The sequence below is a fragment of the Neophocaena asiaeorientalis genome, unplaced genomic scaffold, assembly GCF_003031525.2.
Source record: "Neophocaena asiaeorientalis asiaeorientalis breed wild unplaced genomic scaffold, Neophocaena_asiaeorientalis_V1.1 scaffold280, whole genome shotgun sequence".
In the NCBI taxonomy this organism is placed as follows: Eukaryota; Metazoa; Chordata; class Mammalia; order Artiodactyla; family Phocoenidae; genus Neophocaena; species Neophocaena asiaeorientalis.
The window spans coordinates 4,852,252-4,867,474 of NW_020185321.1; the positions used below are offsets into that span (position 1 = coordinate 4,852,252).

Consider the following 15,223-nt stretch of genomic DNA (forward strand, 5'->3'; position numbering starts at 1 on the left):
GGGGCTTGGGGGCTGGGAATGCAGGGTTTTCCTCCTGACAGCCAGTCTCCCCCAGTTGGTGGCCACAGCTCCCAGGTACCCCTGCTTCGTGACACAGACAGCAATGTGACCTCTGGTGAGAACCAATCCTTATGAGGTTGGACATGCCTATAGGGGCGGGGGCTGGGTCAGCATCCAACCTCCCAGAACTGATCACCTCCAACTCCTGTCCGCAGAAATCCGTAGTGGCTATAGGATTCAGGCCAACCAGCAGGACGACTCCATGCGGGTCCTGTACTACATGGAGAAGGAGCTGGCCAACTTTGACTCCTCTCGACCTGGTCCCCCAAATGGCCGTGTAGAGCGAGGTGAGGAGCCTTGGGGTCTGAGGGATTCTTGTGGGGGTTGGGGGAAACATGGCTCCCTGATACCTACTCCAAATCCTGGACACAATCCCTCATTCCCTACCATGGCCACAGTGAAGTGTACGATCATCACTAAATAGATGAAGAGCCTAGGGCCCCCTTGAGAGTATATGAGCCAAGTGGGTGACATTGCTGGACCACAGGGCTCCTGACCTCCTCCCACCAGTGACACCTTCCTTCCCACAGCCATGAGTGAAGTCACCTCCCTCCATGAGGACGACTGGAGATCCCGGCCTTCCCGGGGCCCTGCCCTCACCCCGATCCGGGATGAGGAGTGGGGTCACCACTCCCCCCGGAGTTCGAGGAGGTGGGAACAAGAGCCCCCCGTGGACCGGCCAGGGAGTGGCTGGGGGGCCGGGCGGCCCCGAGCCCGTTCTGTGGATGCCCTAGATGACCTCGCCCGGCCGGGCTCTGCTGAATCAGGGAGGTCTCCCCCAAGTAGTGGGAGGAGAGGCCGGGCCTATGCACCCCCCCGAAGCCGCAGCCGTGATGACCTCTACGACCAAGACCAAGACGACTCAAGGCACTTCCCACACTCCCGGGATCCCTACTATGATGACTTCAGGTCTAGAGGCCGCCCTCATGCTGACCCGAGGGCCCGCTACCACCCCTCCCGGGACCCTCCAGATGATGGCTCCAGGTCTGGGGACCCCCAATATGATGGGCAGCTACTAGAAGAGGCCTTGCGGAAAAAGGGGCCAGCGGAGAGAAGGAGACCTTACAGGGAGGAAGAAGAGGAAGGCTACTACCCTCCAGCGCCTCCCCCTTACTCTGAGACTGACTCCCAGGCCTCACGGGAGCGGAGGCTTAAGAAGGTGAGTGAACGGCCCTACCTGGCTCTAAGAGCCTTCCTGGACCCTCTTCTCCAGTCCTCCCCAGCTCACATCTTTCTTTCATTTTCCCTTGCAGAACTTGGGCCTGAGTCGGGAAAGTTTAGTCGTCTGATCTCAACGTTTTGTATGTAACTTTTGTACTGTTTTTTAAATTTGAGGAATTATCGATGATCTCCTCCTAAGACTAATAAAACTTATGATCACAAGTCCTAAGTCTGGAGGGAAGCGTTTGTTTTGCTGCGCGAGGTGGGGAGCCCGAACAGCTGCTGTGTGTGTCTGCAAAAGGCCGCATGTCCAGTTCTGTCTTGGGACTTGCGTCCCGACCCAGGAGGAAAGGACCAGCTCTGCCTTCTCCGTCCCTCGGCGGCCAGGAATACGTGCCCCACGCTGGCTCCGCCCCGCCCTGCGTGCGCGCCCCCGGACCCGCCCAGACGTGCGCATGCGCCTCGGGCCCCCGCCTTCGCGCACCACAGCGCGGCCGCCGGGGGCGCGCGTGCGCGCTCCTCTAAAAAAAACCCCCTCTTCTTCCCGTCCTCCCCGCAGTCACGACAAGGGACCCGAGGCAGAGGAGGGCGTCGAGCTGCAGGAAGGTGAGTGCTCGCGGGGCCCACCGGGGCCGCGACCTGCGCCCGGGAGGGCACTGGGAGCGCCCTGGCCCGCGCCACCTCTGACCATCCCCCCTACCCTCCTCCGACCGCAGGCGGGGACGGCCCTGGGGCGGAGGAGCAGACGGCGGTGGCCATCGCCAGCGTCCAGCAGGCGGCGTTCGGCGACCACAACATCCAGTACCAATTCCGCACAGAGAATAATGGAGGACAGGTGAGCCTGCGGGCCCGGAGACCGGCGGGCAGGTGGAGGGTTGAGCCCCGGGTAGAGTGGGCGGGCTGGGAGGGGCTCGGACCTGGCCCCTACCCGGGCCCCAGCGCGGGTCTTCCTTCTCTGCCGCCCCCTGCAGGTGACATACCGCGTAGTCCAGGTGACTGATGGTCAGCTGGACGGCCAGGGCGACACAGCAGGCGCCGTCAGCGTCGTGTCTACGGCTGCCTTCGCGGGGGGGCAGCAGGCTGTGACGCAGGTGGGTGTGGATGGGGCCACCCAGCGCCCCGGCCCCGCTGCTGCCTCTGTGCCCCCAGGTCCCGCAGCGCCCTTCCCACTGGTAGGTGCCCAGCAACCCCTGGGGGGATGGAGAAGGGACACTGCCTCTGTTCTTGGGGGAGCCCCAGGGGGTGGGGCACGTGGGACCAAGATGCTGCCTTCAGGCCCTCAGGTGAAATCTCTGTTCTGCACAGTGGAACCTGGGGCAGGATCTTTGGAACATTTTTTTTTTTTTTTTTTTTTTTGAAGGGGGATCACGGTAACAGGAAAGTCTCTTAAAAGTTAAAAGTGGGTCAGTTCACTAAGTGATTGCTGAGTATCTGTCGAGTTCCAGGGCTGTGAGACACAGGGCAGAGTGGCACACACAGAGGGGTTCCCCACTCTCCCTAGAGAATGCAGTAAACGTCAAATATGGCAACTAGGGGATGGATTGGGGAACAAAGATGGCTAAGGGTGGCCTCTGTCCTCCTACTCCCTAGGCTGTAATCCAAAATCCCTTCAGCAATGGTGGCAGCCCGGCAGCTGAGGCTGTCAGTGGGGAGGCACGATTTGCCTATTTCCCAGCGTCCAGTGTGGGAGATACCACGGCTGTGTCCGTACAGACCACAGACCAGAGCTTGCAGGCTGGAGGTAAAGGAAGGAAGGGGCCAGGGCGGAAGGCAGGGGAGGCAACAGGCCTAGCAGGGAGGGAAGCTCCCCCGGCCAGTTCTGACTCTGTCCCCAGTTTTAGCACTAACCCCTGCTTTCCCTGCAGGCCAGTTCTATGTCATGATGACGCCCCAGGATGTGCTTCAGACAGGAACGCAGAGGACAATTGCACCCCGGACACACCCCTACTCCCCGTATGTGCAGCAGACCTGGTCCCAGGAGTAGGGGACACTGGGAGGGCCTGGTGTGGGGGCCCAAGGAAGGGAATGTGTTTCTGAAATCGAAGCCAGGCAGTTGAGTACACGGCAGGCAGTTGGTGTATTTTTTGGTCGGTTTTTGTTTCTTTAATTTAAGTAAAGAAAATGCCATGCTCTCTCCTCTCTCTCTTTTTCTCTTTCTCTCCCTGCATATGGATATGTGTTGCAAAGATCATTTTTAAGTCTGACTCCTTAATAAACGTTTGGACCAATGGGCTGGAGGTAACATGCATCTATTTTTTTTTTCTTTTCTAGGAAAATCGATGGAACCAGGACACCACGGGATGAGAGAAGGAGAGCTCAACATAACGAAGGTAAGGTCAGGGTGGAGCTGCTGAGCCTCATGGGCACAGCCTGGCCCGGTGCTCGGAGTCACAGATCAGCAGGCATGCGACAAGTACGTGAGAGGTGCTTGTCGAATGCTGGAAAAGCAGAAATGTGGAGGTTCGCTGTCGCGAGTAAATAGGCAGGAGGTGTGAGCTGCAGTGTGTTTAACATCCCGGCTAGTGACTTTGAATTAATTACTAATATTTTAAATGGCAAGTTTCACATTCATGTATGGATTTCCCGCTCCTCTTGGAAAGTTGGGTTGGTCTGGCTCACCTGGACCTGCCTTCCCACGAAGCAGCTGTTTTGCTCAAGCCCCCCACGCCTCTACCAGCCTAGCTTCCAGGAGTAGCTCTGGTCTGAGAGAGAGTACATCTGAAGATGAAACTGCGAGAAGTCCATGTCTCTGGCTGAGGCCAGAGCATGTCCAGGGGACACTTCCACCCAAATAGCCATCATTCAGCAGATATTTCCTGAAGGTGGATACTAGGCTGGGCAGTACATGCCCCGTGCCACTAGTGGAGTGTCCAGGAAGCTCAGAGTAGTTCAGGCTGTTTGATTGAACACTGACTGGGGGATCAGGTGACGTTTCCCCCAGGGAAGTGGCCTTTGGGAGTGCCTGTCCAGCAGAGGGAAGCACGGGAAGGCAGGGTAGAGGGAATTTGCTTCGTGGGTGCTGGTTTGGTTAAAGCAGAGGTTCTGTGTGGAGTGCTTGGGAGGAGAGAGTTGGGAGGGTCAAGGAAGGCCTTGAACTTCAGGGTGAGGACCTGAGAGTCCTAAAGGTGTTTGATTGGGAGGTGGGCTTGTGCGGCTGTGATCTAAGCTGCGCGGTGAGTTCAGGCATTCATTCAGCACATACGTACTGTGTGCCAGCCCCTGTTCTAGGCCTCAGATACAGCAGCAGATAATGGAACAGACACCTTGGCTCTTACAGGGTGTTCATTCTGGTGGGAGAGACAGAAACTACAGAAAGCTACAATAAGACATCAGGGAACATAAGTCATGTGTCACGTGAAGGAAGATAAGCCCGGGTAAGGAGATGGAGGGTTATGGCGGCAGTGTGCTCTGTAGGCCTCTCTAGAAGTGACGGCTGAGCAGGGGCCTGAATGGGAAGAGTCCCAGGCAGCGAGGGACAAGCAAGTGCAAACACCCAGGCCTGGGCTGGAGCAGACTTGGTGTGTCTGAAGAAGAGCAGGTTTCAGGAAAGATAAGAGGAAGTTGGTGGGGTCATGGGTGGCCTGGCCAGGGCCAGATCACGTGGGGCCTTGTCAGAGGCCTTCCCGGGGTCCCCATTCCTAGATTTTTATTCTGCTTCGAGGGGAAGTAAGCAGAGGGATTGTGTGCGGAGGCTGGATGGTGAGGGTGATGGGGCACCAGAGGTTAGGGAAACAAGAGTTGACTGCAGCTGGGGGCCTCAGACAGGGCGGGGCCTGAACGGGGCTTGTGGGGGCCCGAGCTGTGGGGCGGAAGAGCAGGAGGCTGCAGAATCGGGGTTTCGTGAATCAGGCTTTCGTGACGGGGTCAGGTTCGTTTAAAGGGAAGGGTTGAGTGTGAGCTTGGTTTTGGGTGTGATGGGTTTCAGGGGTCTCCAGCTGTCTGCCTTGGGCAGTCCTGGCTCTACTGCGTCCTGGTCGTATGACCTCAGGCTGGTTCCTGACCTCCGCGCCCGTTTAGTCCTCTTAAGGATGCGTTAACACAACTGGCTACCCCAGAGGCTTGTCGTGAGGGTGCAGCACGTTGAGTCGTGAGCCCCCAGCAGGGTGGTGTGCCGCCTGGTAAGACCACGGCTAACGATTCTCAGACCAGCCAGCCACCCTCCACCCTCCTCGCACTCTGCCTCTCGCTGGATTAATCCAGCTCCAAAGTCTTGACTTCTCCTCATCCTGTAAAAATCAGTCTCGCTGTGACCTCGCCCTTGCCCTCCAGCTGTGGCCTGCCCACTCTCTCCTAACCTGCAGAGTGTTTGACCGACCCTCTGCCTGGCCTCCCCGTACCCTTGGCAGTCTGGCTCATTTCTCTATCAGAACGGCTCTATTTAAGGTCACTCGTGATGACCTCATTGCCAAATCCACTGGCTTCCTTTCCTGTCTGCGCTCCAAGCATCTGACCCTGCCCGTTCCCCTCCTTTCGGGAATGTTCCTTTCTGCTCTACCTGCTCTGATTCTCCTTTCCAGCCTGCTCCTGAGGGCAGGGCTTCACAGTCACGGCTGTCCTCACGAGGTGCTGAATGGGTAGGTCGGAGGGGGAGCTTGGGAGTCCGTGTTTCAACAGGTTCCCCAGGTGACTCTTCACGATGGGCGAGGTTTGGAAAGTGCTTTGGCTGTTAGCGTTTCTTGAGGTCCAGCCCCTTCTTCTAGCGGTCTCAGGAGAGTGAAACATCAGGCCCAGGGATGGTCAGTATCCCCGAGACCCTATCCCCGGTTGTCGGTGTTTGTCGTTTCTCCCGGGAGTGCGTCTGCGAGCTTTATCCAGAAAAGTATGTGATTCCAAAAAGGAGAGACTGCCCCCTGATGTTCTCCCAGGGCTTCCCCCGCCCCCCGCACTGCACAAAGCTGTCTTTCTGCTCCATCTCTCTGGATCTCCTCTGCACCCATCTTTTGAAGTGCCCGTTCAGAATCTCCATTTCTGGTTGTCCTTGAAACACCTCACACTCAACTTGTCCAAGACAGAACCTTCTGTCCCTCCTTCCCAAAGCCTCCCTTTTCCAGAGCAGCAAAAGGCACCCCTGTCATGATTACCGCAGCTGGACTCGAGAGCCAGGCCACTTCAGCTCTGCCCGTTTCCCTCACGTCCACAAGCCCTGAGACGCTGTGCCGAAGTGGACCTCAAATCAGCTCTGTCTCCTTTTTCCCTCTTTCCCACATTTCTTGGTACCACAGGGGCCCATCTCTGGGCCGCAGATGCTTCAGGGGCCTGAGGGAGTCAGGATACTTAGTGTGGCAGAAAGGGGAGTGGTGATCCCTGTGGAGAACTGGGGTCTGTGTGTCTGTCCTGCCTGAAGGGTGACTGCACGGTGCCAGCCATCGCTGCCGTGTCAGAATTTGGGCCCACTACTGCCAGAACCTCTGAGAAGCCAGAAATCCAGGTCTTTTATGAAGTCTGATTTTTGAGTTGCTTTTTCTGTCGCATCGGTTTCCACTCGTACTGTTACTAATTTATTTCTTCTGCTTAATATGGGTTTAATTTGCTGGGGGTTTCCCCCCAGCCTCTTAAGATGATTTTAAGCCTTTCTTTATTCTCAATTTAAGGCTTTACAGTTGCGAATTCCAGTCCAACGCTGCTTTAGCTCTATCCCATTTGGATAGGTTGTGCTCTCTTGTCATTCAATTAAAGATATTTCTAGTTTTCCTTATGATTTCTTTGAGCCATGGCTTATTTGGAAGTGTGTTGTTTAGCTACAAATGTTTATGGATTTTCTGGCTATCTTTCTGTTACTGATTTCTAAGTGAGTTTTGTGGTGGTCAGAGAATGTACTCTATATAATTTCAGTTATTTGAAATTCGTTGAGACTTACTTTTACGGCCCCAAATACGGTCTATTTTGGTGGAAGTTTCTGTGTGTGGCGTGCTCCATCGGTGGCATAGGCCAGGTTGACTGACAGTGTTCAGGTTTTCTGTCCTCATTTTTTTATCTACTTGTCCTGTCAATCGCTGAGGACTGTTGATGTCTTACATTTGTGGATTTGCCCATTTCTCCCATGAGTCCTGGCAGATTTTGCTTCTAAATTGTGTTTTAAATGTTGTATGGGTGTGACTTAAGCCTTCTGAGAAATGGACATGGCCTTGGTTTAACTGGTCTTCCTCCGTTTCGGTTGTGCCGAAGTGGTCTTCCCAAGCCACGGGCCTGACCACATTGCCAAGAAAGGCCCTAGACTCGAGGGCCTAGACCCCTAGGGGAAGAGAAGACAAGGTCCAGACCTGCTAGCAGGGCATTCAGGGGTTCTCAACCTGTTTCTACAATCTATTCCTGCCACCCTGCGCCACCCCCTGCACCCTCCAAGGTGTTTCCATATCACCGTTTCTGGGTTTCTTGATGCCTGTCGGCCTGATGTCCTTCCTCTCAGAAACCAGCCCAAATGTTTCCTTTCTAAATCCTTCTCTGAAGATATACCCCACCTCACTCCCTGCGGGATGCATCGTTCCACCCTGGCGTTCCCCAGGCACTCGGTACAGTCTTCAGTTATAACACACAGTCCTGTGGCGTCAGTGTCTCCTGTTCACGTGCATGTCACGCTGGTGCCGCGAGTGCCAGCAGGACAGAGGTTGAGTCCACCCTGGACTTCAGCCTCGCGGAGTGCCCTGCACACAGTAGGGCAGGCGGTAAGTTTTGAAGAAGCAAATGCGAACTGCTGTCCCCTGCCCCCCATCCCTGCCCCCGGTGGCTTGAAGTGAGGAGTGTGTGTGGGCTGCAGCTGCAGTGCGGAGCCCAGGCTCAGGAATGTCGGGCTGCGGGAGGGTAGAGGAAGGAACTGGGCAGCCATCTGCTCTAGAGCTCCTCAGCTGAACCCCTAGAGTGGAGCGCGCTGCTGAGGGACGTGGTGGCCAGTGCTGCCAGACTTGGGCAGACCCTTAGCTCTGCTGCTGTTTTGGACCACAGAGTCCCCAAAGACCGTGAGACAGGGTCGTCCCCGCTGGGAAAGTTCACTCACCACGGTAGTGATGGGGCCCAGGTCTGTGCACTCGCTGACCCCAGGGCCAGGGTCAGGTGAAGCTCAATACTGGGCGGCATCTTACCGTGGTAGGGGGAGGTTTCGGCGGAAAGAGAGGAGAGTGAGGGAGGAAGCGAGTCCACATGGGAGGGTGTTGTCACCGAGACCAAAGTGGGGGGCTCTTGGAAGGACCGGTCAGCAGCGAGTGGGCAAAAGCAAGTGCCCGGAGAAGACAGTTGGATGTGCCTGTTAGTGGCCAGGCCCATCCTTTGAGGGAGCAGTCGGGTCGGGGGGTGGGGCTGGCCTCAGAGGAGGAGAAGAGTCAGGGGCAAGCTTCTGGCCCACCCCATCTTTCTCACGCTCACCCGACCCCTCCCCCAGTCTCCCAACCCTGAGAAAATACCCCTTGGCCCTCCTTGCCAAGTCCCACCTACGGTCCCCGCTCCTCTATAGACACCACCTGCATTTGTCCATGGGCTGCCCTGGCAGGGGGATGAGAGTGTATGGGTGAGAGTCACAGGGGCAGCTGGGCTTTCTTGTGTGTCCCCAGCAATTGCCTAGTACGAAGGGCTGGGATAGCTTTGTTCAGTGAGCCCCAGACCAGGGATCTCAGGCTGCCGTGCAGGCAGACCCCAGGCCGCCGTCATAGGTCGTGACAGGCCGGATGAGAAGACAGGGCAAAGACACATACGAGTCCTGCCTGAAGGGGGCAGCTTCCCCGCAACTCAGCAGACAGAGTGAGATTGTGGTGTTTTATGAGATAAATCACAAATCTGGACTTTTCAAGTGAAATATGCCAGTAGTTTGTCAAACCTGGCCTTCAAGAGAGGGTTCGTAGCGTTTCTTTCCGGGTGACCCAGTGCCCTGATGGGCCAGGGCCCTGAGAGCCGCAGTGCCAGCTGGGGAAGCTGAGACTTGCTGCGGGGGCCCTGGAAAAGGACTTCCAGTGGAGGTGAGACGTGGTCAGACCGTGATTTTAAAGATGAAAAGAGAAATAGGATCGTGGGGCCCAGAGCTGTGGGGAGACCTGAGCACCGTGGAGAATCAAATGCAGGGGCGTTGGGGACTGGAGAAGGGTGCCTCGGTCCTGTGTAAAGGGCTCTGGCCCATTCTTGCCTGCCAAGAACATGTGCCCACTGTGGCCACAACTCCAGTTTTCAAAAGAGGCCAGTTGTTAGGTGAAGTTTCCTAATTTTTAAATGTTGAATCAGATTTTTGAAAACACGCTGGGCGGGTAAAGCGAACCCTGCAGCCCCCCAGCTGTCGATTCTGCCTTGAGGTACGTGTGGCACTTGAGGGTTCCTCTCGAGGAGCGATGTGGAGGGGGCTGGAGCCAGCTGCCTGGGTTCAGATCGGAGCCCCGTACTTGCTGGCGGTGTGACCTTGGGTGGCCTCGGCTCTCGTGGCACCTGCCTTAGGCGGTGAATCGCCCGGGCACAGAGGGAGTGCTGTGAACGTAGCCTCGTTCTTGCTGTTCTTGCTGCAGTGGAGCGGAGGCGGAGGGACAAGATCAACAACTGGATCGTCCAGCTTTCAAAAATCATTCCAGATTGTAATGCAGATAATAGCAAGACAGGAGCGGTGAGTGCCCTTCGGCCCTCAGTGCTGTGGCGGCCCGTCCCCGACCCCTTGCGGAGAGTCTGCCTGGCCTGGCCGCCAGAGGCGGGAGCCGCCCGGGGCCGAACCCACCCCCCAGAGTAAAGGAGGGATCCTGTCGAAGGCCTGCGACTACATCCGGGAGCTGCGCCAGACCAACCAGCGCATGCAGGAGGCCTTCAAGGAGGCCGAGCGGCTGCAGATGGACAGTGAGCTCCTGAGGCAGCAGGTGAGCGGCAGGCCTGGGCGGGTGGCGAGGCGCGCCCAGGAGCCCCAGGACGCGGGGAGCCAGCCCCGGCTGCCCGTGCCCCGTCGTGTCTGGCAGATCGAGGAGCTGAAGAATGAGAACGCCGTGCTCCGCGCCCAGCTGCAGCAGCACAACCTGGAGATGGTGGGCGAGAGCGCCCGGCAGTGACGCCGTCCGCAGCGTGCGGCGCGGGCCGCCTCCGGGCCCCTGCCGTCCCTTTCCCCAGCCCTTAGCACAGAGAGGGACAGACGCCCCTCCCCCAGCTGCGTTTTTTATAGTAGATTTTTAACAAAAAACGGGGAGAAATAATGAATTTCTGTGGATAAGCACCCACTGCTCTCCTCAACTCGGAAACAATATCCTCCCTGCCCGTCTGTCCGTCTCCCTTCTCCCGGCCCCTACTCAGCCCTGGCACTTCTAGTGGTCTCACCTGGAGGCAAGAGGAAGGAGGACAGAGCCCCTGCCATACCCCACTGCCTCCTTGGACTCTAGAGGCACTGAGACAGGGTGCTTATGGGAAGGAGGGGAGCCTTTGGGGGGCCAGCCCTGGGGCCTGGACCTAAGCAGGGAGGCCATGTCCCACCCCACCTCTTGTTTCTGGAACCCTGCTCCCCTTTGGGTGTGTGAGTGTGTTCTAATTTTCTTTATGGAAAAAAATGGACAAAAAAAAAAATAGAGAGAGAGAGAGGTATTTAACTGCAATAAACTGGCCCCATGTGGCCCCGCCTTGTCTGTCTGTGTATCTGTCCATCTCAGATGTGGGGAGGGAGTCTGGGGTCTGTGCAGGGCTCCTGAGGGCAGGGCCTCCCTCTTGTGTTCGTGGCTGTGTGCTGGTCCCTGCCATCCAGTACCGCCTGGTACCCAGTCTGTTGGTTGTGTGGATGAAGGAATTAAGGAATGGATAGCCTCGCGGAGGCCCAAGGTGTTGCGTATGTGGTGTGGGGGACAGGGGGAGCCAGGGTCAAGGACATGTCCCATGTGTTTGGAGGAGAGGCTGGGGTCTTCTGTGTCACCAGTTCCGAAACAGGACTGGCTCCTGGCCCTGCTCTTCTGGGCTGACGCCCTCCCCTCTGCATCAGCCAATGGTGGGGCCTGGCCTTGAGCACCCCCACCCCCAGGGAGGGCAGATGGCCAGGAAGCCAGGCTTGGCCCGTCAGCCTGTCGCCTTGCACTGCAACTCTGGCGCCTGTGCTGTGACCCCTGCCCCTGGTTGATGATGAAACCTGGCCTGAGTTGAGATGCAGTGATGCCTGGCAGTGCTGGGGGATGCTGCCGTGCCTCCCCGTGCAAGTCCAGCCACTCCCGGCATCTAGGCCTGGTCACCTGACAGCTCGCCACGCTGCGCCCATCCCAGAGGCCCCTAGCTGGTTTCTTCCTTCCAAGAGCCCCGTCTCCTTTCCTCCTCTGAGAGTGAGGTTGTGTGCAGCCGGAGGGGCCTAACAGAGTGAGTGGGGAGGCAGATGGCAGGGAACAGCATTACTTCCCAGGGGCCCCCACTTTTGTGCTCTTTGAGTGGCCCAGTTTGGGGCCAGGAAGGAGAGTTCATTCCTTGACAGCACCATCCCCAGGTTCGTAGGGTTAACACTGGATGGCCCTAGAGCGAGCCGGGGAGGGAAAATGGCCAAGGGGCCATCTCTGGAGTCAAGGTTTGCTGTTCTCCTGGGCCGTGTGCGCTCTAAGATGGTTCAGGTCACGGGTAGCAATGAGGTTGCCGCAGTCAGGCAGCCTCGGCCCAGCTCCCCTTCCCGTGGTGGGCAGGGAGCCGGCCCCCTGAAGGAAAGCCTGGGTTGTTAGTGTTTGCCGACGTCTGTGGTGTAAGGACTCCCACATCAGTGGGTTTCAAGGTGCCAGCACGATGCCCCTAACTTTGGAGTTGGGATGGGACGTGCACAAGCTGCTCACTGAGCCGTATGAGCCAGGTCCAGCAGACCCACCGTGCCCTCCTGTGTTTTCTGGGAGGCAGGAAAGCCTGGTGATGAGGGCACAGGCCCCAGTCAGGCTGCCCGGGCTGAAGTCCCGACTGCCTCTGGCTGGCCGAGCTTGGGCAGCGCCCTCACCTTTGCCTTCAGCTCCTCTCCTGAAAAGTGAAGAAAGTAAGTCTCAGGTGGGCATGGTGGGCTCCTCCCTCAGGAGCAGGATCTAGGAAGCCTGGCCCCTGGGGTCAGTGGCTGAGAAGGCAGCTAGCACCCTGAATACAGAGCAGAGCCCAGGGTGGGTCAGGTAGGAGCTGCTCAGAGGATAGGTGGCACAGGCTGAGTTAACCCAAAAGTGAGTCAGTACACCTGCCGGCTCCTGAGGTGCAGTCAGATGTTAGCTATTACCGTCACCACTGTCTCTTTTGGCCAAAAGTTCACAGGAATATTTCCCAGATACCAGGGCCACATCTTAAGTTTCTGACACTTGAAAAGCCCTACAGGTGGGGCTTCCCTGGAGGTTCAGTGGTTAAGACTTTGCCTTCCAATGCAGCGGGTGTGGGTTCCATCTCTGGTCGGGGAGCTAAGATCCCACAGGCCTCATGGCCAGAAAACCAAAACAAAACAGAAGCAATATTGTAACAAATTCAATAAAGACTTTAAAAGTGGTCCACATCAAAGAAAAAAAAAAAAAAAGACCCCATACGTGTTCTGGGGGCGCCTGTTGACACAGACTCCTGCACGTGGCCGTCACGGTGTTCCCTCCCCGGCAAGTGACAGCCATATGGCATGTGAATGAGGAGGCCGGGGAAGGGTGGGGAAGGAGGGCGCCTCACTCCTGCTCATCGACCAGTTCAGCTGCTGGGGCAAAAGGTGGAATTTTTTCTGAAATCAACAGGGTGATGTCATGTTGGGGAAAGTGTTTCCCAGGTGGCTGGCAAGAGGCGTGTGTCTGTGGTCGCGTCTGTCCCACCTCCTGGACACACCTCTGCTGGCTGAGGGTGACACAACCCTGTTCCCTGTCACTCTGTTCCCGCTTATCTCTCCCGCCTTTTCGGCGCCACCACCTTCTTGGAAATGAGTTGGGCCAAAGGGGAGGGGGCTTCGCATCCCCGCCCCCCCTCCCCCGGGAGGCCCCATAAAAGCAACTGTAACTGGGCTTCCAGACACCAGAGCAAGTCTTAGACGTAACAGAAGGACAGCCAGACGGACGGCACAATGGCACTGAACACGCAGATCCGGGCCACCTGCCTCCTGCTTCTCCTGGTCAGCCTGACCAGTGGCTTCGTTCTGCCACCCCAGGTGAGAGCCCACAGGGTCTGGGCCCAGGAGGGCAGCCAGAATCGCAACGGAGAGCCAGGTCCCTGGGAGGGGACAGCGGAGGGTAGCAGGAGACCCCAGCACGGGCCAGAGCTCAGGGCAAGCAAAGGGGGACAGGCAGCTGCTCGAAGTGCAGAGATGGGGTACTGAGTGGCAGGGACTGGGGGCCCTGATCTAATTCCACAGTTATTTATTGAGGGCCTACTCTGTGTTAAGTCCTCTTCTAGACAGTGGTGACCAAGCAGTGAACAAGGTAGATGAGAGAATATTCTCGTGGAGCTTACATCCTGGTCAGGGAAATTAGTCAGTGAACTCAAAACAAGTGAACACTTGTGTTTAGTAAATGCTATTCGTGAATAACATAAAAGATGGTGGGAGAGTGATGATGTGGGTTGGCTTCTTTAGATGGCATCAAGGGCTGGCTCTTTTGTGAGAAAATGTTATTTGACCTATGACAGGGAGGAGAAGAGAAGGGGGCAGCCAGCCAAGACCAAGGTGGGGCAAGCATGGTGTACCTGAGGACTAGAGGGCTTGGTAAGGGAAGGAGATGGTGCTTCGAGATGAGACCGAGGGCTGGCCATGCCACGTCTTGTGGGCAACTGTGCAAACGCCGATCTTCCTCCAAGCACAGGGGAAGCCCTGCAGGCTTTTAAGCCGAGATCTGATGGATAACCCACGGGGAATGGGTTGTAAGGGACAAGATACAGGCAGGGACTGGCCTCCAGGCCACGGAGAGTGCTACGGAAGAGTGAGCAGCTGCGGAGAGAGAAGACAGATCTGGGATGTTTGTAGGCAGGAGAACCACCCGTGGGAAGGTGCGGAAAGGCCACAAAGTAAGGCCACTCCTAGGATTCCAGCTGGACCAGCGGACGCCAACCCCTGGGGAGGAGCTGCTCGGTGGGAGCGAGACTGAGAGCTCTGCCGGGGCCCTGCCGTCCTCAATTCCCCTTTTGCTTTCACAGACAAGACGGCTCGCAGACCTCCAGACCCAGGACACAGCAGGAGCCGCAGCTGGCTTGACGGTGAGGTTCCCTGGCACTCCCTTCAGAGCCTCCCACGCCTTCCCATGCCTACGCCCCGCTCACTGCCCTTCTTTCCCACAGCCCGCGCTCCAGAGGCTGAGACGAGACACCCACTTCCCCATCTGCACCTTCTGCTGTGGCTGCTGTTACAAAGCAACGTGTGGGTTATGCTGCAGAACCTAGAGCAGCCCCTGCCGCCCTGCCCCCGGTCCCTTATTTATTCCTGCTACCCTCCAACCCTCAGTGAACGGTCTTGGAATAAAACGGCCGGTTCTAGCCCTTATTTTCCAAACCAGAGTCCATTGTCTTTTCTCCCTGCCAAAGGCCTATGCCAGAGGCTCGTTGTGGCCCCTGTCTTGGGAGGGCCAGTGCTCGGTGGGGTGTGCGGGGTTGGTGTGCTTGCAAGGAAGCTTGTTGAAGGGTATTTGGTTTCTGTTCTTCCCATCTTTCCCCGCTTCAGAAAACCTCGAATTTATGTTGCAACAGCAGGGAATGAAAGTTAAAGTTTCCTCCTTGCAATCTTCTGCAACTTACCGGGGTAAATTCACATGCCTAGCAAGCGTTCTCAGAGTAAGGTCTGGGGACTACTCCAGGGCTCCACAAAGTGGAAACTACTAAGATGTCTCCCGTCTTTCTCACCCTCATTCCCTCGTGAGTGGACAGCGAGGCCCCACGACGTGCGAGGACGTCATCCTTCTGACGTCTGGTAGATCGTGTGCTTGTGTATCTTATGCTTTAAAAATTTCTCGGGGCTTCCCTGGTGGCGCAGTGGTTGAGAGTCCGCCTGCCGATACAGGGGACACGGGTTCGTGCCCCGGTCCGGGAAGATCCCACATGCCGCGGAGCGGCTGGGCCCGTGAGCCACGGCCTCTGAGCCTGCGCGTCCGGAGCCTGTGCTCCGCAACGGGAGAGG

At 57.1% G+C, this 15,223-nt stretch overlaps 3 protein-coding genes across 4 annotated transcripts in view; all 3 read left to right on the forward strand.

The window, feature by feature from the left end:
- LSR (lipolysis stimulated lipoprotein receptor) overlaps window positions 1–1,450 on the forward strand; it is a 14,311-nt gene extending 12,861 nt beyond the window's left edge. For both annotated transcript variants that reach the window (XM_024734013.1, XM_024734014.1), the window contains 4 exons: window positions 24–115; window positions 216–347; window positions 591–1,219; window positions 1,314–1,450. In XM_024734013.1, the coding sequence (XP_024589781.1) occupies window positions 24–115; window positions 216–347; window positions 591–1,219; window positions 1,314–1,349 (889 nt within the window). In that variant the 3' untranslated portion in view covers window positions 1,350–1,450. The remainder of the gene's footprint in view (window positions 1–23; window positions 116–215; window positions 348–590; window positions 1,220–1,313) is intronic.
- Window positions 1,451–1,676: 226 nt separating this feature from the next.
- On the forward strand, window positions 1,677–10,787 carry USF2 (upstream transcription factor 2, c-fos interacting). The gene is made up of 9 exons (XM_024734116.1): window positions 1,677–1,827; window positions 1,938–2,056; window positions 2,193–2,393; window positions 2,812–2,962; window positions 3,087–3,174; window positions 3,493–3,551; window positions 9,699–9,793; window positions 9,909–10,037; window positions 10,134–10,787. Exons 1-9 carry the CDS (start codon window positions 1,677–1,679, stop codon window positions 10,221–10,223), a joined length of 1,083 nt encoding a protein of 360 aa, XP_024589884.1. The 3' UTR covers window positions 10,224–10,787.
- Window positions 10,788–13,186: 2,399 nt separating this feature from the next.
- Window positions 13,187–14,493, forward strand: HAMP (hepcidin antimicrobial peptide). Its single transcript, XM_024734010.1, has 3 exons — window positions 13,187–13,270; window positions 14,251–14,310; window positions 14,392–14,493. The coding sequence occupies exons 1-3, from the start codon at window positions 13,187–13,189 to the stop codon at window positions 14,491–14,493; spliced, it is 246 nt and encodes an 81-aa protein (XP_024589778.1).
- The last annotated feature ends 730 nt before the right edge of the window (window positions 14,494–15,223 follow it).

Excerpts from the sequence above, each read along its gene's own strand:
- USF2 (XM_024734116.1), top strand. The coding sequence starts at position 1,677 with ATGCGCCTCGGGCCCCCGCCTTCGCGCACCACAGCGCGGCCGCCGGGG. Across the intron at positions 3,175-3,492 it reads CGGACACACCCCTACTCCCC|GAAAATCGATGGAACCAGGA; the intron begins GTATGTGCAGCA and ends TTTCTTTTCTAG. Across the intron at positions 10,038-10,133 it reads GTGAGCTCCTGAGGCAGCAG|ATCGAGGAGCTGAAGAATGA; the intron begins GTGAGCGGCAGG and ends CGTGTCTGGCAG.
- HAMP (XM_024734010.1), top strand. The coding sequence starts at position 13,187 with ATGGCACTGAACACGCAGATCCGGGCCACCTGCCTCCTGCTTCTCCTG. Across the intron at positions 13,271-14,250 it reads GCTTCGTTCTGCCACCCCAG|ACAAGACGGCTCGCAGACCT; the intron begins GTGAGAGCCCAC and ends TTGCTTTCACAG. Across the intron at positions 14,311-14,391 it reads GAGCCGCAGCTGGCTTGACG|CCCGCGCTCCAGAGGCTGAG; the intron begins GTGAGGTTCCCT and ends TCTTTCCCACAG.